General features: G+C 39.3%; 1 protein-coding gene across 2 annotated transcripts in view; it reads right to left on the minus strand.

The window, feature by feature from the left end:
- Positions 1-743: 743 nt before the first annotated feature.
- The window catches only part of LOC117158886 (uncharacterized), a 63,006-nt gene continuing 36,825 nt past the window's right edge, over positions 744-26,924 (minus strand). Inside the window, exons 1-4 of one of the 2 annotated variants that reach the window (XM_076621769.1) lie at positions 22,368-24,719; positions 20,983-21,927; positions 6,260-6,537; positions 744-5,978 (exon numbers count right to left, since the gene is read on the minus strand). In XM_076621769.1, the coding sequence (XP_076477884.1) occupies positions 2,175-5,978; positions 6,260-6,537; positions 20,983-21,927; positions 22,368-22,401 (5,061 nt within the window). In that variant the 5' untranslated portion in view covers positions 22,402-24,719 and the 3' untranslated portion in view covers positions 744-2,174. Of the gene's footprint in view, positions 5,979-6,259; positions 6,538-20,982; positions 21,928-22,367; positions 24,720-26,924 lie in introns of those variants that run through there. The other variant, XM_033338260.2, reaches the window with a different exon arrangement.

Consider the following 26,924-nt stretch of genomic DNA (forward strand, 5'->3'; position numbering starts at 1 on the left):
GATATAACGTTGATCGTTTCGCTGAAAATAAAACTTACTGATGCAATTTTTCACTTTCCATCGCAATTGTATGCATATGTATGTATGTAGATGTATTTTAGTGGTTTGGCTCATCAGCCTACGCAATGGTGGGGATGCTCGAAGCCAGAGGGCCTTATCGTTAGGTATCTATTGCCGATTGTTGTGTCAGCATCAACGCTATCGCGATCAAGCTTTGCGATTGTATTTCTAATTTGAGGATAGTTTTTGGGGCTTTTCGATTCATTACACTTGCAGTTTATACCGCCCACTTTTCGGTGTCATTTTTCTTCTGATGATGATGGGAAACTTCTTTTTAAAAAAATAGAACCCGATGTACTATTCAAAGAAAGGTAGTGTGCCAGTGGCAACGTAAAATAAAACGCAGAACAGATGCGTGGATCGCTCATCTTTATCGGTCAATAAGAACGCGATGGGTCAATAAAAGATGTTCTGCGATGCAATAAGATCCGAATATTGAGTACGGGCATGATGGATGGGTGTATAACACACTACATATTAACGTAGTGTACGAAGAGGCTCTGGGATAAATTTATAAACAAATAGACCCGAGCAACAATTAGTCCGTATACGAAAAGAGAAAGAAACAGAAAGGATGATAATATGAGAAACATAAATATAAGAATATGCGGGTTTTGTTTTACACCGTAATGTTATTTTGGTAGTTAAAAATTCCGTGGGACTGTCATAAATAGCATTGAAAATTTTCTTTACTTCTTTATTCGTATCGTTTAGTGGTAATAAAGATCGAATACCTGTCGAATGTATAATTCAGTCGCACCTTTAAAACCGAGCAACGAAATGGTCCTTAGCAGGGTAATCGATTCTTTTCCTCGTATTGCAATCATTCTTTTGAATAAATTCCTCTTCTTTCATCGTTGCTCGCATTTTTCCACGTTATGTGTATAGTTGATTTTCACGTGTTACACATATAAATTGTCCTTTCGTTTCGTATTTGTTCGAATTTATTTAATATAATAGATATCACATTAACTCATAGAAGTGCTGTACATAGATGGATAGAGAATACATAAGAATAGTAGTAATGAATGACAAGTTTATAATATTCTCTCGCAGTATACTCAACTTCGGAATAGGAACAAACAAAGAAAAATAAATATATGTTACCTGTCGTCCACGTTTTCTGTTTATGTGTACGTGTATGTTCGAATGTGTGAATACGTTCGTGTTCATATGTTATGTTTATATGTTTCTGCGTACGTATTTGTACATACGCGTGACATGTATGTGTAATGTAAGTTTTCTTCTATAAAAAGTACGGCGATTAATTATTATCATGTATAATGCACATATAAAATTAAAAAGTATAAAAAACCGTCCAGCTTCGTCATTTACGTTAAGAATATGTTAAGAAACCGACTCGTACGGTCAAGCGTGACGTAACACTCTCTCCGGATTCCGAATTTTAACTGTTGGTGACTTGGTGAACTTGCGCTGCTTGTGTAATGTCATGTTTACAGGCCAGTTACAGCACCAAGAGTGGGCATTCCTCTTCAATTAATATCTCAAAGACCGCTTCCGGAAATGCGTCCATTTATTTACAAAAAAAAAAAAAAAAAAAAAAAAACATTCGATATCTTCCTCGCTTTTTAATTCGCGTTTCTTCTTTCTTATCTCTCTCTCTCTCTCTCTCTCTCGCATTCCGATTTTATTACATATCTTTTGCTACCAGCAAGACATCACATTTCCAGCACGATCGAAGCAGTCAAAAGCGATAGCATATATTTTATTTTTTCTTTTTCTTTTTTTTTTTTAGTATATATTCTCTCTTACACCACCCTCTCTCGCACGCTTTCTCTCTCTCTCTTTCTTTCTCTCACTCTCTCACGCTTTCATCCATTCTCTTTCTCTCGCGCAATCTCTCTCCGCCGATATAGATAAACAGACTTATTACTTCATCGGTACATATACACATTAATATATTATATTTTATAGTTTACGCTAATTATAGTAAAAACTTTTTCCGGTTCGTTATATATTCCCTAAGAAACTACTTTTTTTTTTAGCGGATGTTCTGATGTTTCTCTTTTTTTGGTAAATATAGAACGTTTATCAGTGCGTGATGTACGATCGACATAAAACTAAGATTGAAATCGGTCTTGTTTACCGCAAATTCAATCGGAACTCATGATCAGCTGGTTATCGTTTGGAGTAACAACAGGCGACAGATCTTTTTTCGGTACGTCATCGATCATCGAGTCGATTAACGCGTTTATCTCAGACACGCCATTCTGTAGTACCTTTCCTTTGTCGGTGCTTGTTTTTCCCATAGACGAAGTTTTGGAAACTTTCGTTACAGTGGTAGATTTCTTGGTTGGTGACGCAGCCGTGGTAGTTTTCGTTGTCGAGGATACACGTTTTACCGTGGTTGTGGTAGAAGCACTGGTAGATAAACGAGTCGTCTTGCTAGCAGCGGTACTTGTTCGCCCCATGGAAATCTGCTTGTTGGCTGTTTCTTTAACTTGTTTATCGATTATCGGCGACTTGCTGGCGTTTAAGCGAGCTTTCATAGCATTTCCAACGGCTGGAGCCGTTTTAGGTCTCGTACTAGCCGCTGTGGTAGTATTGGAAGCGTTGGTCGCGGTGCTGCTGAATTTTGCAGTTATGCTGGATTTGACGGTCGTGGTGGTAGCAGATGCTGGTTTCGGTTTCGTCGTTGTTCCGGAGGACAGTCGCGTAGTGGATGTTTTGACTAGCGTGGTTTTGGTTATGGACGGTGTTTTGCTAGAAGGTTTAGTCGCGGTTGGTTTAGTCAAAGGTTTCACGTCACCGTTTGCAGTAGGTTTCTTATCGGTGGAAGTCGGTTTCGGCGAGGATGTCGTGGCGACAGGTTTTGGTTTAGAGACACTGCTGACGTTGGTTCTGCTAGTTGGTTTCGTTGTAGTAGTCGATGTCGTTGTTTTTGTAGCGGTCTTCGAAACTGATGGTTTGCTGGCCGTTGCAGCGGTTGAAACCGTAGATTTCTTCGGAGCGTCTAGATCTTTCGGACGAGAGGGTGTCGATGGCTTTTTCGTTGCCGCAGTCGGCGTACGCGTCGTGGAACTTGGAGTTTTCGAGGGGGACGTTGGCACTGATTTCGGTGCAGGTGTCTTCGAAGAAGATTTCATTGGTTTTACTGCGGATACCTTTGATTTCGTTTTGCTTTGTGCTGCAGCTGCACCCGCTGTGACTGCTGCAGCGGTCACGGCCGCCGTTGCAGCTGCTTCGACGATTTTGTTTTCTGCAACTTGGACTGTCTTTTCTATTTCCAATTCCTTCGCTTCTCCCAGTTCCTTAACGTCTTCTGGCTTTTTAACTTCTGGTTCTTTAATCTCTGACGCCATCATTTCTGGTTCTTTGATTTCTGACTTTGTAATTTCTGGTTCTTTGATCTCTGACTCCGTAGTTTTTAGTTCTTTAATTTCAGATTCCATAATTTTTGTTTCTTTAACTTCTGGTTCTTTAATTTCTGTTTCTTTAACTTCTGGTTCTTTGATTTCTAATTCTTTAACATCTGGTTCTTTAATTTCTAACTCCTTAACTTCTGGTTCTTTAATTTCTGGCTCCATAATTTCTGACTCTTTAATTTCTGCTTCGTTAACTTCTGGTTCTTTAATTTCTGTTTCTTTAACTTCTGGTTCTTTGATTTCTAATTCTTTAACATCTGGTTCTTTAATTTCTAACTCCTTAACTTCTGGTTCTTTAATTTCTGGCTCCATAATTTCTGGTCCTTTAATTTCTGCTTCATTAATTTCTGGTTCTTTAATTTCTGACTCCTCAACTTTCGGATCTTTAATTTCTGGCTCTTTAACTTCTATCTGATCCACTTTTGGCTCCTCCAATTTTAATTGTTCAATTTCTGTTTCTGGCTCACTGTTGATTTCTGATTTATCAACTTCCGGCAAAAGTTCTTCGATCTCCTGCCTTTCTCGTATCATGCATTCTACTTCGACTGCAGGTTCTGTGAGTTTTTCTAGTTCTGCGGTGACATTTCTCGATTCTTCCTTCTTTATAAGTTCTTCCTCAAGATCATTAACAACTTCGGATTTAAGAATCTCGTCTTCCGTAGGTTGCAATTGGTTCTCCAAACCTGTGAATTCTTGCATAGAATCGGACAAATTCAAAGTAAATTCCTCAACTGGCTCCGCCTTTGGCTCTACAGCTTCCATCGTCGCTTCTGTCGATATCGTTGGTCCCATCGGTTCCTCTACAGAGTTCGTTGTTTCCTCCGCTTCGTCCTCCGCAGTAACGTCTTTCGATTCGGTTACATCTAGTTTTTGGCCAATATCGATAGGGCATTCCATAGAGCAAACAATATCGTCAACTGGTTTTTCCTGAAGTTCCTGGGGAGAAAGGGATGGTGTCATCGAAGAGGCAGGATGTTTTACGCAAACGTCCTGCTGTTCTTCGGCAAAATCTAATAAATTCACTCCCTGCACCGGTGATTTCGTGCATACTAAATCGTCGACTTCCTTCTCATCGAACTGTACGTTTGAAACTATATCCTGTTGAACCAGTTCGAACGCGTCACCAGCTTCTGTGGAATACGTTTGATAAGAATCAGCAGTTTCTTCCGTACGTGACACTTGACAAACGTCGATCGTTTCGGCGGCAGACGATTGGGAAACCACTTCGTTGCTTTCCATACCATACGATTGGAAGTTGTATTGAGTGGGTATAAATTCTGGAGCATCCGCGTGTAACGAAGATCGAACCTGTATGGAAGACTGAACTTGTGCGCTCTCAGTGGTTGCTATCATCGAATCATTTTCCATCGCATCAGGAACTGGTGACAAGGACGAGGGAGTATCAGCCTCGTTCGAGTAAATATCTTTTTGAAGATCGCTTCCAGCAAGAGCAGCGGTGTCCTCGCTAGCTTCGTCTATGAGCTTGGTTTCGTCTATGTCGACGCTCGAAGGCGATAACGGTTGTTCGTTATCGATGGAAACGGGTTCTTTTTTCGACTCGAATTCCGCGGAATAATTCTCGGCCAATGGGGAATGATCGTATTTCACGGTTTCTTCTTGTTCCAATTGGGAACACTCTGATCGCGGATTTAAGAAATCAACGCTGTTGGTTTCCGATTCGTCCGCGTGCCCGATGAAAGTATCCTGGCAATTTTCTTGTTGCAAAGACAGATTCGCGAATACGTCAACGAGCTTGTCGGAAAATGCTGGCTTCTTGTCTAGCAGTTGCTCGGCAGTGGGTCCGGTGGTTATTACGTTCTTCGAGTCAACTTCCATGTTCGGTGATTCCGCCATGAATTCTTCTTCTTCCTCCTTTTCCATAATGCCATTCTTATCCTCCAAATCGGTGTTGCTTAGATTATGAACGGCGTTCAAGTCGACGCTTTTGTCGAACGCCGCTTCGAAGTCGCTGGGTGTGAAGGACATAGCCATCGGGTCTTTAGCGATGTCATACTCGCGGTCGGAGCTTGAGAAAGATTCGTCTATCGCGGAGATACCTGTTCTGTGGAATTCGCTAGCTGTTAAGAAGCTGACTGCCGATTCGTCTCCAAATTCAGCTTTCGTCGACGATATTTCAGAATCGTCCATATTCCCGGATATACTGGTCGCCTTTTGTTGATCAGGCATAAAATCTGTATAGTCGGTGGTACGACACGACACACTATCGCCATTTTGGTACTCTTTCTCTTCGACCTCGACTTCTCTTGGTCGCTGGCACACTTCTTTCTCGAATTCGCTCTGACTGGGTACCTGTATGTCGTCCATCTGTGGAACTTGTTTGAAAGGCGAGCCAGAAACAGGATAATCCTCGACGAGATTCATTCTCGTTCCCATAAACTGCGGTGAAATGGGAATGAATTCTGCCGCGTCAGGATTCAATTGAAAATCCACGTCCTTCGGCTGATCTTGCTCCTCTGCGCAACGATCCTCCAATTTTATCGGTTTCTCTTCCATTCTATCTTCGGTGCTAATCTATTTGCAAAAAACGATTTTCCGTTAAAACCTAGTATAGTATCGCGTTAATTAAGATCCGGCGAAACGTTCGATTTAACGACAAAATAAAACAAAATATAACGAAAGAAACGAAACGGATCAAACGAAATACCGATTCGAATCGGACCTAGCAACTGCTGCCGATGCTACGATGCCGGGGCATCGTAAATAAACAAATAGCGAATTATTATCGACAAGGGTAGAAGTAAATATACACAAATAGTGGAAATGAAAAATGTTCAATTAAAATTGAAAAATACCTCTGTGTTAAAAAGCTTAGGCGATTCCTCTTTCGGACTTTCGCATTTAATGTCTTCCTCTATGCCTTCAGACTGGATTTTCGACTCGATATCTTCCACAGCTAATTCTGGTACGTCGGTTTCTTCTTCCACGTTTTTCGTTTCCTGGGGTTCGTCGACAGGCGTTACGGAATCTTTTTCTTTGTTCGGATCAATACGATAATAGTTCCATTCGTCTTCGGAATCCTCGCTGTCCGCTACATTATCCGGTTCGTGGATCAGTGCATGCTGAAGAGGCTCTGCGAACAATTGATATCGATAAACAACCAGTTAATAATAACAACAACAGCTAACGTTTACGTCAATGTCGTTTTTTAAATGCACCTGTCGCGTACTAATCCTGTAAATATCGCACAATTAATATTTTTAAATGTTTGTAGATTTGAATCAACTAAACGTAGCGAAAGAAATGATATTCCGAATTAGCTAACGATTTAAGTATACTTGGACACATAGTACGAAGAGATAAACTCGCTTGGACGAAGTCGTGGCCTTAGAAAATTAACACAGCGATAAAGCGCAGCTCGAGCAACCGAGGATAGTCGAACTATCGAAACGACCAAACGAAAACAGAAAAATATAATTTTCGTTATTAACGCTTTGAAGAGACGATCACCGGTGACGAAAAACGACAAAATTCGTCGAAATTGATTCACGCTGGAATCATCGAATCGATCAGAAACCACGAACTGTTTCCTTGCAAGATCAACGTCGCGTAGAAACGTAATTTTATCTACACGATTATTTATTTTCGAAATACTTAGATTACAGTTTACGGGAAATTAGTTCTAGCGTCCAAGTATTTAAATTAAAAGAACTAGTAGTATTTGTAAACTCTGCAATATTTTTTAACGCTATGACAGTAAATGCAGCACAAAGCGTTTACGTAATTTCGTTTCTTTTTTTTTTCCTAATAAAATACTAATTACGTACACATGCATGTACCGTGTCCTACGGAAATAAGCGACACTCCGGCACCGACAGCGAAACATACAAAATTCACCTGGCGATTTAACGCGTCGATCACTTATTTACAAATTTCGACGAATTTCGAATTTTTTTCACGACGAACTAAATATACGCAGACAACGTATATATCGATGGTACTTGCATCGCCAGTTACGTCAAACGACCATCGGTTCGTAGGCGAAACACGATCGGCTCGACCCTATGCGTTAACGATACACGGTCCGCTTGCTACAGAAGGAACAAAAACTGTTTCGAAGCATCAAAGATCGAACATCGAGATAAGACTTCGTGACGATCGATTCTACTACTACCGTTTTCGATCCCACGTCGCTTCTCTTTTTTTCTTTCTTTTTCTCACGACACGATAACGTGCTGCAACAGAACAGAAAATGCAACGAGACAGAACGCAAAGGAGAAAAAACTGTGGCAATTCGTAAACGCGAAGTATAGGACGGTGATCGTTGGAGAAAGGGCGATAGTACTCACAAGTCGAAGAAGCAAGCGAGTTTGCAGTAGGATATCTGGCCGCAGGAGCGATCGCCGCTGACTAAGAGGAACTACGCCCGCCAACAGATGCATTATCGATCTAGTCTAGAGAGCCCCCGGTGCACCCCCTTCCGCGACGGCCCTGCCACCACCCACCTGTACCACCACACACACCGCGTATAGCAACAGTCGCACCTCATCTCCAACAGGAACGCCGCTCCTACGATTGGTTCTGGCCCTGCACACACAAGGTGACTCACCCTGCCGTCGGTGCAGGGAATTTCGCTTTAAAGACGAGCAACCGGTGTTCCATCAAATTCACCCCATACTCTGATTCACCGTACGGGATGCCATCGCTCCGCCGCGCCGCGCCGTGCCGCGCCGGCTGATCGACCCACCCCTTCGAGTTTGCTTCGTCGAGATGTTCCTCCGATATTCGTGTTCGGTCGTTGAAACAGACTCTACGATAGGTTCCTAGGTGAAAAACACCCCGTTCGCCACACACACACACACACATCGATTCTTTCAGTATCATAAATTAGGGAAACGTTGGCAGGGGAGTTAGTATTCGCAAGATTTGCTACGAAACGTTTGCCAATGTTTCTCCAATTTATGGCGTGTGCTTGTGCTCGAGCAGATTATGGTAATGATCGATGCGATCCATGAATAGCGATATGTATCGATAAAATATGGATGAAAAAATGTTGCAGATTATCGAGCGTGAGTTTCGTCTATATGAAATTTCAATGTCGTGATCGTTTAATACGATACGATTCGAAGCCACGGAACGATGTCGACCGATCTACGTTTTTTTTTCTTTTTTCAATCTTTTAAACGTACCTTTACAAAATTTGTTTTACGCGTCCGTCCAATAAACCGATCCTTCTGACTTTTCAAAAAATGTCGTTTGCTCCAATTTAAAGAAAAGTTATTCCGTTTGAAAGAGCCGAACGATATTTATGTTCCCAACTGTATATAGTATCTCAAGTTAATTCTTTCCTCTTTTCTCATTTCGAATGAAATGTTATCGAAAGAAACCAACGAACAGATACGACTGAAAATATCGAGAAACGTATTGCGTTTGATTTATGGCATTCATGCCATTCTTATTATATATATATATATATATATCTTGCTTATATTTACACGTTGAATAAGTTTTAAACGCATGCACGATTTATTTGTGTCGTTCTGTACGAGATCATCGGGCGTCCCAATATTTTTATGAAAATAAAACAAGTCTTTTGCTCTTACAGCGCTGACATGGTATCGCTATAACGAATGAATGTAACGTTAACGATGCACAAATGACCAACTAATGAAATCGACCAACTAAACGAAGTTGTGATATAACAGAGAAGAGAATGATTTACGCAATGATTATTTGAATCGAGTTTAAGAGAATTTGAGGATATAAAAGGAAGCTTAGGATATTTCAGAGAAACTAAGAATCTTCTTAAACTTTGGTGTATTTGCTGATCCTTTTTATTTGCAAATCATATATATTTTTTTCGATCATTTATTTATTTATGCGAATAATTATGGTCACAGATATATTCTAAGCTATAAATACTACGCACCTGCTATTTAGCTATTGGTATTAAATAAGGGATTTGTTATAATATATTATTATCAAAAAAGATCCGATATATGTATATATACACACACACACACGTATGTATATTAAATAAACGCCTATAGCTTATTGCAATTTTAACTATGTGTAATCATCACGCGTGGCTAATAAATGTTTCATCGTTACAGCACGCTTTCGATATATGCACTTGTTGCATATTTTGCGTATTCTTTGCGTAAATGAATATACCTCTGTACATTTTCACGTATTACGTTTCCATACCACGCGTATATCATTTTCATATTTTAATGTATTTCAGACGAACGAACGCCCGCAATCTAGCGAGAATATTTTAATAACATACATATTCTTTCTGCGGTTAATAAGAGGAAACGATCACGATGAGCAACTACTATTAAAAGATACATTTACAGCGTAAAGCGATAGGCAGTTACCACTTCACGTAATCGAAAACTCTAGAAGCCAAAAGTGTACATAGAAACAGGCTCAAGGGATGCCAAAAAAAGGGCAACCCACGCGGAGAACGTTGTCTTAACTCGTTCCTAATTCTAACCTTCCTTCCTTACCACCAACGCAAATCCGTTCCAACGATCTCCGCGTGCAACTTTCGAGATACATACTTGCATCCATTTAGTTTCCCTCCCGAGACGACAACTATTTTAGCTGGATAGTCCTCCTCTTTTCTCGGTTCGCTCCTTTGCATTTGCGTTCCAACGCTCTCTTTCAGCCGATAATTTCAATCTCGGAACAGATTTCGATTAACGAAGCATCGTTTCCGACGCTGCGCGTTATTCCAATAAAAATAACGAAAACGTTGAATTTATCATCATCTTTGTATTCGTTGTTCGAGATAACTTGTATCCAAAGTTAGTATACACCAGGGGACATTGTGCCGCGTATTTATACATATACAATACCCTAAACTAAACGAAGTCTGCAGGAAGATTCATCGGAACGAGGCGAAAAGCAAAAAACCAAAGAAAAAAGAGCGTGCGTCGAAAAGATTTGTCCCGAAAGAGGACTCCCGTTGTATCCGTACGCGTGTCTTTCTCTCTCTTTAGCTAGCTTCTTTTTCTCCTGCTTCTTCGTTCTTCGCTTTTTTCTTCATTTCGACCGTACGTACGGTGCAACGCATCGGTTCAACTTGGTGTATATAGAGAGCAAGGGAGAGCTAATTTTAAACCGGCGACAAGCAGGCAGAACAGAGACAGGAAAAATAAAAGCGAACCGACACTCTGCCGCTATTCGAGGCTCAGTCTCTCTAAGCTGCACCTGACCCGATCCCTGTTGTCATTCGATGTACAGTACCCGATTCGAATGGCAAAAAGTACATATTTTCTTTACAAGGATGCTGTGGTTTCCTAGCGATCTGCGAGAGGTCGAACGTATCGGTCTTTGAACGGTCGTGGATAACCAGCAAACACGACGAATTCGATATATGACCCACGAACACACGACTGTGTTTACTATGAGAATTTTCTAATAATTTTATTTACGTCTCAGACTCGTACTCGAGTGGCGTACAAGTACCAGTCTGTTTGAAAAGTTTCGTCTATTTCTAACGAGAATAATAATATTTCATTTTTCATTGGTTGCATGGGAAAAAATATACACTTAGTGTTTTTTATTTAAAAATCATCGGATTCGACGTAGTTTCGTTATATTTGTATCGCGTTGACTTGTGTATTTCACGCGAATTTAGAACGGTGTACGGCGCAACTTGAAAAACGCGCAACGATACGTTAGACTTCTCCAACGTAGTAAGTATTTGAGAAAGACTGATCATATCGAAACAAAAGGAAGAGCTACGTTACCGACTGTGATTCGAGCGAGCGTAAAACGTCACAGATGGTTACGAGTTTCGGAACAATGATTTGACGTAAGGATCGCTGCTGGACAAATTATCGGCTTCGCACGGACAATAAACGCCATGCCGCGATCGTTTACTACAGCTACGGTTTGCTACACATGCGTTCCGAGTACGACACACGTATACCGAGAGGTTTCTATTTGAAATCGTATTGCTGTTTTTATTCTACTTCCTCTTTCGTCAAACGCGATTAAGAATCACGATATCGAGCGGTGTTCTGTTCTAGGTCTTGCATGGTCGTTAGGTAGACCTAAGGATCGCTCGGCGATGTTACAGTTAAAAATCTAGTATAGATAAAATTACGCGTATTATTTGCGAATAAGATGAAACATTAACATAATTTCATTTGCACGTTTATTTATACTACCGATGAAAAAATTGATAATATAAATTACGGAGTATTTGAAAATATCTTGTATCATGGGAAGCTGTGTATCGTATAGAACCCCCTCCCTCATCCAATGAGTGACATAAAACTCTCCACGTTATTACGAAGGCTCGCCCGAGAAAGTATCGCAAATTAAAAATAGACTTAACCTTGAAACGCATATATCGATGAAGGGTCTCGCCACAAAATGTCAATTTAATGACGTATGAAAAGAAAAAGCTTATCCATTATTACGAGAATATTGCTTTCACTTTCGTTCGAAATGCTAATCTGTTCATAGCGATAAGCCGATATATCGGCAATTTATTTACAGTTTTTCTTTTACAGTTCTTGCTTTATAACATGTATACATACATACATGTATACACCGTTATATGGAGCTCTGGCAGACGTAAAAGCATAAGGAGAAAATGTTTCCTATTTGTTGCAAATACCGTCAAGCATCGAGCGTATATAAAATTATTTTCTACGCGTACCTGAATATTTTGTAATTCAAATAATTTAAATTCTTTGCGGAACCTGTGACTTCTGTCTACGAATCAAGCAAGCAGTTTTAGGATAACATTGAAAGAGAAACGCGCATTCTTTTAATCGAAAAGTCAATGTTTATGACTGTAAATCGTTAATCAACATTGGAACTACCAAACCCGAAAAGGACGATATTTCATAAAAATGAAACGTTTCGATCGTCTCAAGATGCATGTACAAATTAACTAAATAAATTGTATTCCTAAATTAATTACTACAGATAAATATTTCCACATACATATATAATGCTTTTCACTGCAAATACCCTTGAGAATTGAATGGCCGGATATTCAGATAATAACCGATTGAACGTTTAATATTCGAGCATAGGGGAAATGTAATTATTTGAGCATAGGATATAGTACAGTGTGAGTAACCAGTGAAGCATAGTTAACCAGTTAATACGGTTTTACATTACATTCTCTGTCCAGTATTTTATAATAGTTACATACTACGCTAGTGCATTTTTCCTCAAGGAATTTCTTTCTTTTACATTTGCACTGCGTGTTTCTCTCTGTCGTACGATGAGTGCGTGTATGTACGTCGAAGTAAAACGTTTAGCATTTGGCTTCGTTTCAAAACGTTAAAATATTAAAAATTTGATCACTTGTAGCATTTTTCCTCCAAGCTTTTCGTTTGTAAAAGCTAACCAAGTTCAATCATGGTTCATGAGATATTTTTCCTCCAAGCTTTTCGTTTGTAAAAGCTAACCAAGTTCAATCATGGTTCATGAGATATCGAATTCGTCGTTAAATAATTTTCGATCGTTTTCCTGGAAGAATCGACGAATCAATGTACCGTATGCGATGGTCTTTATCCCATCTTCCTATATCATTGGTATAGGGAAGATCACGACCGCGAAGAACGCGATGCGTCGTATACATAGGCCAGTGTAATTTACTTAAGTTTGAGGTAAGCCGATCCATGCTACACGCACTAGGTTAGATCCAATTACTAGCTTGCAGACGAGACCTCGCTAATGTCGTGACACGCTAAACCGACCGCGCTTATATCTTTTTCGGGCTTTCAAAACTGCAATACAGTTAGTAGCACGTGATTCAACGACATAGAGTTTTTAATATTAATTATATAACAAACGCCACTGGGGATAATATTCGCAATATTTTTCTTTTTTTCTAATTAACACGCTTCAGAGCAGCGTGTTCCACTTTTTCCCCATTGTCGCGTTTACTCCATGTGTTTACCTGATGACACCCTTAATTTTTTTGCGTCGACACGCAATGGGTCGACGCGCAAATTTTTAACATGGTACGTATATTCTATTACCATTGGAGTACAATTACTCGTAGAATGTTTAACATTGATCGATTTAAAAAATAGAAAGACGCGGTGCAAAAATGCAGAAGAGTTTTCGCTTTTATCGATATTAGATAAAAGGATGTTCACGATATAATTTATTGTATACCATGATATCTCCTATTGTGAGTCATACGAGTCATACGAGTCATACAATTCATACAGTACAATAATTATCTGTTAATATTTATAGGTATTTTTTCGTAAGGCATTAGTCGATTAAAGATATACGTAACACGTATGACGTTCAAAACATAATATGCGAATTTAATCCATCATCGTCAAGGTAATTAACCATCTCGGAATAAATATTAATGTTTGTATTAACATATTATTTATATTTATATTTCTTTTACGGTAATGCGACTCACTCTGTTCACACGGTATAACATCTTAGAAAAGAGAATATTATTCAGAATTATAATTTACGTTTCTTTTTTTATCTAAGGTTTTCTTTATATTTTTAGATCATACTATCAGTTTTTTGATAATTCCCAAATTATATGTATAATACATTAAAACATTTATACCAAGGTCTTTTCTTATATCACAGATCTATATTATACTAAAATAAATAATATCTATTTAGTTCATTTATGAATTTATAGAAAATAATGAAAATTCATTTTTCTAATATCATCTACAAAAATAAATATTAAATTATGCGACAACGAATCTACAAAATGAAAGATTAAATTTTGCTTTAGAACAAGAATAATTTTTAAATGATCTCTAAATTTTCTGATAATATTTGACTAGTAGAGTATTATAAAAAAAAGAAAAGAAAAGCATCAGTGAGTTTAGAAAACTTTAATGCCGAAGACAGTTACGCTATACTGTCCACTCGACGTGGACGTACACATTCGCAGAACATTAAATATCACCCAATCGAGGTTGCAGGTAAATGAGGTTAGGTTTAAGATTGGGTCAGATTTTAGACAGACCTGTTTTAGGTTAGATTTATAACTGAACTACATACATACACAAGTAGCAATCAACACTGTAAACTGGCATATTGAGATTCTACTACTAGACGTTATCAAAAAATACATGAATATTGGAAAAAATGTTGCATGTCAATCAAATAAAATTTTAATAAACGCACTCGCGGAATTAAGATTCTTAAAATTGCTTTCTTATATCAAAATTCTATATTCTTCAATAACTTTGACCAGCCTTTTTGTTTCATAAAAGTTATTCGCTTTGTAAATAAAGCAGATGGTGGAAACCCGTATCCAAATGATAGTTTGAAAATTCTAAAAGGCTAATGTATCGTTGATTGTAACCAATACGGGTAAACTGATAAAAAATTAGACAGTGCATCCTGCATTGCAAATTCACCGCCATACTTTCATGATATGGATATTATTTTCGTACATATAAATTATGCATGTTTCGATGTACCGAATAGTATACACAAAGATAATGAAATATCGTAAAATTGGTAAAATAGTGCATTTAACCGGAGTCGATTTCTTTTTTATTGTTATATTTTTTATATATTAAAATTACATTATATTTAAAACATCTCAAGTAATTGAAAAAGATTCGTACGGATAATGAATTTTCTGAGAATTCTTTGCTGCAAATATTGTTCAACTTTGATCTAATTTTTAGTGATGTAACATATTTTCCTAAATTATTCTATAATGGGTTTAACAAGTTAAATAGTTGGGACTTGTAAGAATTCTGTTATGTATATAGTATTATCAAAATGAAACCAATGAAATATAAGTATAAATATTACATAAACACGAATCTATTAATTGCGATAGGTAATAATTTCAATGATATTAACTTAATAAGATAATTGGTTAATCGAAGAAACGTAGTATATCAGCTCAAATCTCTATGTTCTATATTCACTTCTATAAATGCATTTGAAGAAATTCGAAACATTTAAATAAATTTTAAAATTATATCAAATACTTAGAAACAAAGTATAGATACGTTCAAAATAAGACTATTCCTTTTCAATAAATCATCGCATAAAATTGTTAAATTCGATCCAGGTTATAAAACGTATCGTACGTGATTTTTGAATTGTACCATTTTGCTAACGTCACAGTGTGTCCATGGAACGTGAATAATACTACGTTTCAGCTATATGTACATTTACGTTGTGTGGATTATGTCGCCAAGGAGCAAACAAATTCTTCATTTTACCACTCATTTTTGAAATGCACGCCGCTACAAATGTTCAATCTTCAGATATCAATAAAACAACTTTATATGTCGTATGCTCTCCGAATCGATAGAAAAGAAAGAAAAAAAGCTATTAGAAATTCAACTTCCACCGCGTGAAGGCGAACGGAAAGAATCTACTACCTCACCATTTCTTGGCTATGCATCAACCTTTGAATTTAATTCTAAGAAATCCAGCCAAGCCCATGACGACGATGGTCGGCCTTTTGTAGAACAATAATGAAACAAACTAAGGATACGAGGATTTTACCAACGAATCGATATAACGAGTAACATTTGGAAAATTTGGAAAATTGGCTACGAAATCCTACGTATCATACGAAATCAACCGGCAGATTGAACGCCGGCCGGCATCCGTTCCAAATTTAAATTCTCCGTAAACGGTTCATGGTGGACGTGATTAACGTACATACCTTAGAGAACGCTCTTTCACTGGCACCGTCTGCTTCTGAATACTACACGAAACTTTATAGAAGTTTTGCGTCGATCTCAGAAGAAATAATCGATTAATTTATTATCAAAACGCACTATACACTAATTCAAGTGATTTTACACGACGAAAACAACTCAAGCAGGATGAAAGAAGTCGCACATTCGCAATCGTCCGGGGCTCGAGTCCAACTGCCGGAACCCCCTCCAGTCGACCCACGCGGCATGGCGTGCCATTGGTCGATGCCCGCACACTCGTGCGCCAATCCAAATGTATCACGACTCTCCTATCCAATCGCACGTATTCACGACGATTCCAGATACTTCGACCGTTTGGCGGTAAATTTGACACTGTGAATTTTGCGCGCGTGTAATTATCATAGTTATTGGTAATAATCTCAGAGATTTATACGACGTTTGAACGATATAAAAACTGTATTCTTCGAATGAATTTTATTTGAGCCCCTAAAAAAGAAGGGTGGGATAAAAACAGAAAACGAATAAAAGAAGAGATATCATAAATTTTTACGTATCAAGCAAGTGTCTAGTTCCATAACGATTCAATTGTAAAGAAATTTGGAAACTGTATAAATATAACTAATTATATTTCTATATTTAACGCAGTCAAGAAATTATATATTAATATTTCGCCTAGGATATCGATTTTCAATAAATAAAGCCGTATGTCCTTAACAAAGTTTCTAATTATCATAGCCGTTGTAAAAGTATAATTAATTTTCTTACAACCCGAATTAAATATTAAGAAAATTCACCGACGACATAGTAGGAGTAAAACGACCTTGCGAATGCATGCTCAGATAAATTTAGACAGATAGAAAAAGAGGGGCGTGGTATAGTGAATAACTGCGCGCATACATGAACGGCATACGTGGCTTCTTTGGCACGTAAGTGTCATGACGGTTCTCCTTTTTTAATATCATACTGTACTTCGAAGAAAACAGTCGGTAACGCTTTCCTATTGCTCATGAACGAAAATATTCAACCTTACGCTCCCCTTAAACGTGACCGTATGTAAAATTCTGTACACAGGATACGTCTGAATTGTATTAACGCTTAAACGTAACATTAATTTAACATCGATGAACATCCAACTCGAAATATTCATCATATATACAGAGTGTTTCGTTTAACCGCAAACGATGAAATATCTGCAGGATCGTCGTTACAAAGGAATCGTTCGTACAAAAGTTGTTTGGTATATAGGAGGGCATTAGGAAGTGCAAATAATATTTTTAGTAGTGGAGGAGATATTAAATCACGACACCGTACCACGTAATGTCGTAAATTAGATCCGAAGTTGAATCTTATGTGACGTAATTCGATGGAATTAGATGGTGCAGTCACGCAGGGTTCGGCTACCAATTTACGTTCATCTTCGGATCTAATTTATGACATTCCGCTACATGGAATAATATCGTGCGACAGGTCGTTGTATTCACCCGAACAAACGTCACCATATTACGAATAAAAAAATACAAGGTTTCATAAAAAAAAAGAAACTATCTCAACTTTGATATCTTCTCCACTACTGTACATACGAAAAAATTATTTACACTATCCGATGCCCATATACCAAACAACTTTTGAAGGAATAAATTTTTTTGTAACTTCGATCCCTCGAGAGATATTCCACGATTTCCAGTTAAACGAAACACCCCTCCGAATAACCGTGTATCTTGTAAGAAAAAATAAAAGTAAAATATCAATGTTCTTTCCATTTGCGTATTAATATAGCCCAGATTCCAGATGCATCCTGTATTTCATCGCGAGACTTATTACTTCGTATTACCAACTCCATCTCTTCTTCCCTCCCATTCTTCTCACACCTTCTAGATATGTATTTGTTATTTTATTTGGTCAGGTTTTTCTTATAAAACGACGGTCATTAATACCGTTACCAAAGGACGAATCGAGGAATCCTCTGGTCGATCCGAATCTTAGCGAATACACAGGAAGCGTTTAACGCTTACATCAACGCAGGATTTTCATCAGCTTCTTCAACCGAATATCGTCTTTTTAATTATTTTATCCACCGTTCATCTTGCGTACTCGTTTTACAATAAATGTGTATCTTTTTATACAGGGTGGTTGGTAACTGGTGGTACAAGCGGAAAGGGGGTGATTCTACGCGAAAAAAGAAGTCGAAAATATAGAATACAAATTTTTCGTTCGAGGCTTTGTTTTCGAGAAAATCGACTTTGAATTTTCGCTCGGTACGCGTGCATTTTATCGCGTCTTGTTATAACGGATCTCACTGTAGATCGTTGTCTCGATGGATATTATCGCGGTTTAAGTTTGTTTTTGCCGTAAAGGAAAATTAGGAATACATAATGAAATAATACGAAGTAATCGTAAAGTTTATTATTACAAAAATTGCTGAAAATGTTGCAGTGAGATCCGTTATAACGAGACGCGATAAAGTGGACGCGCACCGAGCGAAAATTCAAAGTTGATTTTCTCGAGAACAAAGCCTCGAACGAAAAATTTTTATTTTATATTTTCGACTTCTTTTTTCACGTAGAATCACCCCCTTTCCGCTTGTACCACCAGTTACCAACCACCCTGTATATCGTTCAACTTATGGCGAATATTTTAGAATCACGATGTTCGTAGGCTCAGCCGTTTGCAGTTAGGAAGTTAACGTTTCTTCCTATTCAATTCGGCGATGAAAAGCCGAATTTATTTACGAGGGAAAACTTGCTACGATCGAGAGGAAATTACTTCTTATCGTCTATGCATCAATTTATTACCGTACACTTACATTTTATAACGTTTCAAAGTGTGATATTTTTTGAAACAAGAGTTTAGGCGATTACTTAGGAGAGTAATTAATAGTAATTAGATTGATGTATCGTAAATATTACGTTGTACTTTTTCAGACTGATCACCCTTCCGTACAAATGTCAAACAATGCTAAATATTTCGAAGATAAATGACAAAAGTCGAGGATATAAACGATGCCGGTTCGATGAAGGGAACGGAAGGGATAAGGAAGACTCTGTAGAGTTGGGAGAAGGCTGGCAATTTTTGCGAGGCGGATGACAATCAGTGCAGGAAACGCAGTGACTGGCACAAGGTGGTGAAAGCCGAAGTGCAGCGGAAAGTGGGCCGGGTTCCTAGGCGATAGAAGGAACGCGTAACAGCTCTCCAGCGTCCCACGTTTCACGTTTGTATTTACGAGCTGAACAGGTCTAATATCGGACAATTCGTCCAAATCCGGTCTGACCAAATTTGAAACTCGGAAGATGATAGCGAGAAAACGACAGTTTCTATCGATCGAAAGGCTTCCTGTAATATTCATCTAGACTATTATCTTTTAGAAAATGCACGAAACGCGGAATTACGATTAGGAAACACGATTATGAAAATCGATTAACAAGTCGTATACGATTGCGCGCGAAATCTGCATCGCGAGGGTAAAGAGGTTTTGCGAAGAACGTCGCACGGTTTAGGAAAATGATCGAAGAAATTGTTTTTAATGCTAACTTTAAGTTAAAGGTTACATCTTACATCGTAACACATTTTTGACGCTTTTTACCACACCTTATCGACTACCGAGAGCAAGAACAATTGATTAGAGAATTAAAGAAGCTGTACAAAATGTTTGTTCTTCTGAAAACGTGCGGTTGGTGAACTTGTACCATCAATTCAAATTCACCACCAATTCACGGCTTCAAATTATTATTGCATCGTGTGTAACCTTATTTTCATCTGTTAGAACTTAAATCTGTTAGCTTAATTTTTACGTATCGTGCTTAAATAATTTATACTGCTAGCAATTTCTTCTTCGTGTCGCAACTGTGAAAAAGAATTTCACATTATCCGCTGCGATCTAACGATAGACACTTGCGTGTAGCGTAGCCCGATGAAAGCTCTTCTAAAATACTTATTTCAAATTTAGATAGTAATTTAAATAGTTGGAATTTAAATACCTTCTCGAAACGTTCGTTAGTGCGTAAAATAATGCGAGTTTCGCGCAACGACGGTATCGATCCTCTTTCTAACCGGTTTCTTGGAATCACCAAAATCCAGCGTTCCAGCGCAAAAGGAATATGGTAAAATACATAGGACGAAAAGCGTTACGAGAAAAGGCGTTGTTAACCGGCTATCTTTCTCGTACAAAATAAACCTATGCCTTTCTTTTCCTTTTAACTCGTTCACGCGCGATAGATCTCATTTTCTAATTATCATTGCATAGCTGTTGATATCTTAAAATTATCGATTATATTCGCATCAGTCTTTTACACGGATTGCAAAAATTGAATTCTTTCCGTCTGTTGTCGCTCGATGTGCGTATAATACGCCTTTGATATAAATCGGAGGAAATCTGTTTCAAGCCAATAGACATCATATATAAAAGATAAAGTATAAAAAAATATCTCCACCTTTCGATCCTGATATTACGTTAAAAATATTTTGTTCGTCATCTATGAAAATTAATTCGAATTAATCTGTTCTTCGCGTAAAACGAATCGTCAAACTTTGCAGTTCGAAACAAATATAATCTCGATGATAAACTTTTTCTCGTCTAACGGATAAATCACAAATGAAAAATATTTTTCACGAGGCGGAGGACCTCTATTTTCGTTGCACCGTTTACGTACCACGCGATACGTATCCTGCGTAACTCGAATTTTCGATGTGCTTACGATAGAAAAGAAGACGAATTACGACTCTCAGCAGGAAAAAAAAACTTAATTCGAGATACGAAACAAAGATACCTGGCCTTAATTCGCCTCAAAAGCTGGAAAAATCATAGACCGATACGAAACTCAAGAAAATGAACTTGCCAAATAGTAAGACGCATCTCGCGATCCAAGAAGAAGTAGGTCGTCGTTTATAGAAACGCGATTTACTTTGTAATTCACACTTACTGTTAGCCTGCGGCGAGGGCGGAGAATCGTCGTAGTCCACGGGGCCAGCCTCGTCAACGACATCCTGCGCGTCATCCACTTGCTCGTCGTTTTTCACTCTCGTTTCTTCATCGCCTATACCTTCACCGAGTAGTTCGCAAACCTGGTTATTCATTTTCTCGTGAATTACCTCGTGCATAATTTTAGGACTTTCGTCCAGCACCTGGGCCTTGGATAACGCGATCTCATCGGGAACGTTATTGTCGTTGTTATCGTGGACGTGATCACGATCATTGTCGTCGTTGTCGTCGTTATCGTTGTCGTTGTCATTGTCGTCATCGTCGTCGTCGTCGTCGTCGTCGTCGTCTTCGTCTTCGTCTTCGTCATCGTCGTGTAAGTTATTACCTGCGATCGGTTCGTGCGTAACGTCGGTATTGGCGTTCAAATTGGCGTTCATCGATTCGTCCACGTCCATGTTGTCCAGAACGTTCAGGTCTTTGCCAGGTTGGTTTTCGTCGTGAGCGGAGTCGCTGTCATCGTAAAATTCGTAGGAAAGATTTTTAACGGGCATCGTAGCGACGTCGTCAACCGCGTCTACGTCAGTTTCGGGACCCAAGTCGGAATAATCGTAATCCGCGTCGCCGTTTTCGTGCTTTCCATTGCTAGCCGCAAGAATGCCAGCATCGTCGTGATTGCGCGACTCTTGAGAAATCATCGCTTGTTTCAGGATATTTGAATTGATCGCGTTATGCGCATCGTCGATGTCCAGGAAAAGCGGCTTATCCTTCGAATTCATTTTTTCGAGTATATCATTCACTTGCAAACGATGGTACGGATGGGCGTATAGGGGTCTGGCTGCGATCGCGCTGGCTGGGGTTAACAAGACCACAACCACGGTAATGTTGTCCTCCGAACCTGCGTGCTTCGCCCACTGCACCAGGACCTGATACGCGCGTCTAAATCCGTCTGCAACATGAAAAAAATACCTATTCGTTAGCTCGATTATTTATTTATCCAGTTCTACTATTTATTTTAATTATTTATTTTAATTACTCATTACCAGCGAAACTGTGCCGATCAAATAAATAGAGTAACGTTAATTTTGTAATTACGCGTGTAATTCCGATATCGGAACAGAGGTGGAATCGTCGTTAAACGTTTTGTATTTCTTGCTGGTTTACGAGCCACGATCAAGCAAGACCGTGACTTATCACAATTGCTATTCATCCGGCAATTACGGTCATTTTTCAACGGATGGCAGTCTAACGCGATTTGTTCGAATACGTACGAGGGCAGGGGGATTATCGATTTATAACACGAAGAGTTTCTGATCTTTCATATATTTTCCTTTTCTAGCGTTTAACAAAGCTTATCGTAATTTCGTTCGTAATTAAATTTCTACATACATATGTCGCGATACGCGAGTTTCCTCCTTTCCATGTTTCCTTCCTTCGCCTTGGTCCGCCTCGTTTAAACGTCGCATTAATATTTCGGTTATCGACTTAGTTTCAATTCTGTTCCAAATGATAACGACACACGGTTCGTAACGAAGCATCGGGGTAACGGATGCAGATCGATTCGAGGTACAGTTTGTAGCGACAAAAGTACTGTACAGAGCTGGAAAGATGTTGAACGGGACGCTACAGGGGCAAGGGATGTATTCGTATACGTAGCGTTCTCTATCGCTCGCTGTCGCTGTATGCGACGCTTTCGGCCAATACGCGTGCTTATCTTTATGATCGTCGAGTCTATGAAAAATAACCAATCAGATCCACATTCCTTCGTCTGGTAGTCTTTTTGTCTCTGCGATAGACTGGAGCGAGATCCAGCGACAGATTAGAACGCATGGTGCCACGTGGGCTGCGCGTGGTAAGAATGCATCGTGCGTGTGTGTATGTGTGCACGCGCGCGCGTGAAATCTGACAGCCACGGGAGCGCGATATGATTTAAGAAGCCGGAAAGTTTTGGGCGAATCGTTCAAGGATCGAAAGTTTTTCGAGTCGTCTGACTCGTATCGTGATCACCGCGTATTCACTACCGTTTGTTATTAGCGTATTAAATAAATCGTTAATTACTCATCTCGCCTGTAACAACAAATCTTTCACCGAAATAGCACGCTACAACTAAAAATTCCGATTAAAGCGTATATTGTGCATCGTTTATAGCTTCGATGTTACGAATAATATCGGCTATTTTTATCCGTCTTTTTTTTTATTTGTAATACGACAGCTATTTATGACAGGTGAATCACCTACGACGACAACTATGACTCGTATGGTCCGAAACGCGCCAACGAAAAATTACGTAATTGTAATTATTATACCGCCGGTCTGCCGCATGATGTAACATAGCACACGCAACGCTGGAGATGCGATAGATAAAAAACGCTAAACGACGATAGATACTCGTTCGCACGAGGCAATTTTCGCGAAACAAAATGCTTCGTCGTGTCGAACAAAAGGAAAAGTAACCTTTTGCACATAAGAAAAAAACATGGAACAAGAGGTAGAAACATATTTGTACGTACAATGCTTTCAATGCCGTTAGCGCTATCTGTTGGGTTGGCAACTAAGCGATTGGGGATTTTGTCATTAGGTGGTATTGCCAACCCAATAATTTGGGTCTAAATCTATCTAAATCTATCGGAGAAACTAAATTGGACGTACGTATCTTGGAATCGAGGTGTCGCGTCAGTCGATACTTAAATATACGATCGAAACTCAAATCTAAAATTTATCCTAAAATATAGCGGAAATGATGCGGTTCTGACGGATCACTCGGTATAGTCGTAAAAGCATATCCCGCTAAATCCGCGTCCCTGAATCCAAGTACGTTGACCCGTGCGCCACGACTGCGTAGGTTTCCTTTCCACCCTTTCCTTTACCCCAACTTGTTTCTTCTATTTTCCCTCTACCGATTCGTCTCTAGCTCGATTTCGGGCTTTTGTTCACGTCGGTGAATTCACTGCGATTCGCCGTCACCCCTTTTGCCGTCGTTAATTCTTCGCTCTGCTTTTCCACCGTACTTCTTCGTTCTCGCTTCTCCGCGTTACCGCTTCCAGCATTTCCTCTCCCACTTTCTTTCGAACATCGAAAGTAATTTAGACTTTGCATCTAATGGATCAGGAAGAAACGAACCCGGGCTTCGTTCGTCCTTTTTCTTCCCTCTACTTTCTCCTTCTTTACGAACTTTATATTATCACGAACGTTTCTCGTTAGAAACACGCAAAGAGACATTTCCACGTCCAAGTATCGCGATAAGCGAGCGACGTAGAGTCACACTTGACACGATCTAATCTCCGTTAAAACGAGCTGACACGTTCGCAAGCGTTTCTTTCTTTATGGATGTGCGAGGCGTGACAGAAATTCATACATTCGTAGATTATTCAACGTCCATTTGTCGATGAACGGCTCGTTTTCCAGAATATCGTTACATAGGCGGACAAGTCTGTGATCGAAGTATCCGTAACGCGCAGTCGGAATCAATTTACCAAGTCGATCGCCGTTCTCTGCGAATGAAAAGGACGCGCCTCGCTCGTGGATCGAAGCATCAAGAACCGTGCGTAGAAGCCAAAGGGATGCGTAGAATTATCGATGAGCAAATAATTATGGAACGATCGAATTTATCACGTCGAATTTATCATCGGTACAACACCGATTAAGCCGAATCACCGTGCTATTGTATTTACATATCACGAGTAATAAACGTTTGTCAAAAATGTCAAATTAGCAAGAGTGGTCTAAATTCTAGACTTTCCGGTAAAAGGACGGAAACGCGAATAAAACTCACTGCAACGAGAGAACGTGCTACCAACATCCCGATGAGAAGTTACCTCTTCGTCGTGCCATGTACTCCACGCACGAGAAGAGTTTAAATTACACGGAAATATTGGATTACGTGTGCCACGGTAATGCAACAGCGGTTAGACAATAGACGGTTGTGTTAACACCAGTTCCCTTTATTCTATATTATTTGTACATAACTTCCTCGCGATATGTTTCTGCAAAGTCTTGGAACAGAAGGAAAGTCGAGTCATATTCTACGAATTCCTTAACAAAAATTCGTTCACATCTAATCTGCGTTATTTCTAGGAGGAACTCGTTGAAAAGCGCGTATCGTACTTTTTTTGCGAGTAATCGGAAGAATTCGACGAACGTTCGGCAATAAGAGTGTTTAGATATCCATTTGACGCCGTATCGATAGCGACTATCCGAGTCGTTCATTATCGGATCGGATAGTCACTGTCGATGGTTTTAATTTTCGCGAAAAAACTCTGGAGAGCTAATCGCGACAGTTTTATATAGGCACTGTCAAATGAACACCTATCTATAGCTTCTCGTCAAGCTTTTGTCGACAAAAGTCTTGTATTATAAAACGCGCAAGCTGCGACAAATTAGAATACGACCGGGTTACCGGGTCTTGCGATCAGAACGACGGTCCCAGAAATATTTTTCACGCTTGCTATAAATCGAACGCTTGCGAATGCCGTCGAGTTTCGACGGAAATTCGTAGGTTGCGTCGAGCAAACTATTATCGATCGGACCCCTTAAAAAACGGGCGTGACAGACGGTTGGCGCTGTGTTTGTATTCCATCGTTTCGGATGGACATTCGACCGATCGATAATCCGAGACCGCTCGCGGCAATTACGTACTTTTAGTTTGTTTCGCACGAAAGACGGCGTATAATTCGGGATCAGCCAGAGAAACGGCTCGAACATAATTCCTCGATCGCCGATATTTCGAAAAATTATTAAATCATCGCGGATGAAACAGTCGAGTTTGATAAATATTCGCAAAAAGGGAACCGATAGTTTTTTCATACGTCGTCGAGCTATCGCCACGTTGAACAGACCCCTACGGAGGTTTTAGTTGGCAGCACTGTTTACAAAAAAGTTACTATCACAAAAAGGTCTACACAAAAGCGTAAACATCGATCGTTTACTTATCGACACGGTAATACGCGTCGATAAATAAAAGCGTGAGCGGAGCCTCTTCCGAGAAGAGTCTAACCTGACGAACGCCGAATCTAACTTTGAGCTAATCTTCAAGCTAGTTTAGGTATTTTTGTGCAAACTTTTTTTGACAGTAACTTCTTTGAGAATGGCGTCGCCTCTCCGCTAAAATCCTCGCAACGCTGCTCAGGGAAATGACCTTGACGAGGTCATACTAAAAAATAAACGAAATCGGAATATGTACGTGTTCACCGAATTTCCAATAACGTGGAAAATATTTCTCGACGAAAGTACCACCCATCCGTTGCATACGCGTGGAAGGTATCGATAATTAGAATTTAATTGTATTGTGCTTATCTATAATTACAGATATAATTATAATCAAGGAATAAAAAGAAAGCGGGCCAATTCACTGGCGATCGCAAGCGAAACTCTCTTCTACGAGGCTTTGCTGCCTTCGAACTATTACCGTATCTAAGCAATATGAATTATATAGGTGATGCGCGCATAAATCAAGCTCCGCTCGCGGAACGATCGTTGAACCAATGCTCAACGGCCCTGACCGTCGGTATCGCTAGCTTTTCTCGCCATCTTTTCATGAAAATTTTACTATACGCGATATTCTTATCTGCTTGAAACAGAACACGTGAGAATTTTCGCCCGTCGATCTACTCGCGTACTCGAAGGGAAAAAAGAAAAATATTTTTGAATCAGAGTTCTATCGCGTTCCATGAAAATAGGTTTCTACGTAGAAACGTAAAAACGTAGGATGGTAACTCCGGCGACGTATATGATCGTATTCCGAGCGTCTGTTAAATCATTTGTTTAGCACGTGCGATTGTAGTTAATGATTTGGACAGCCACGAACGTTTTTCAATGTGCTTACGTCGAAGTAACGATTCCGTTTTAACAGCGCGACGTTCGATACAAGACTCTCGTGAAAGAACGCTTTATTATAAAGCTAACACGTATATTTTTGCCTTTCTTAAATAAATCCATCTCTGGTGACAA

This window comes from Bombus vancouverensis, chromosome 9 (assembly GCF_051014615.1).
Source record: "Bombus vancouverensis nearcticus chromosome 9, iyBomVanc1_principal, whole genome shotgun sequence".
Lineage (NCBI taxonomy): Eukaryota > Metazoa > Arthropoda > Insecta > Hymenoptera > Apidae > Bombus > Bombus vancouverensis.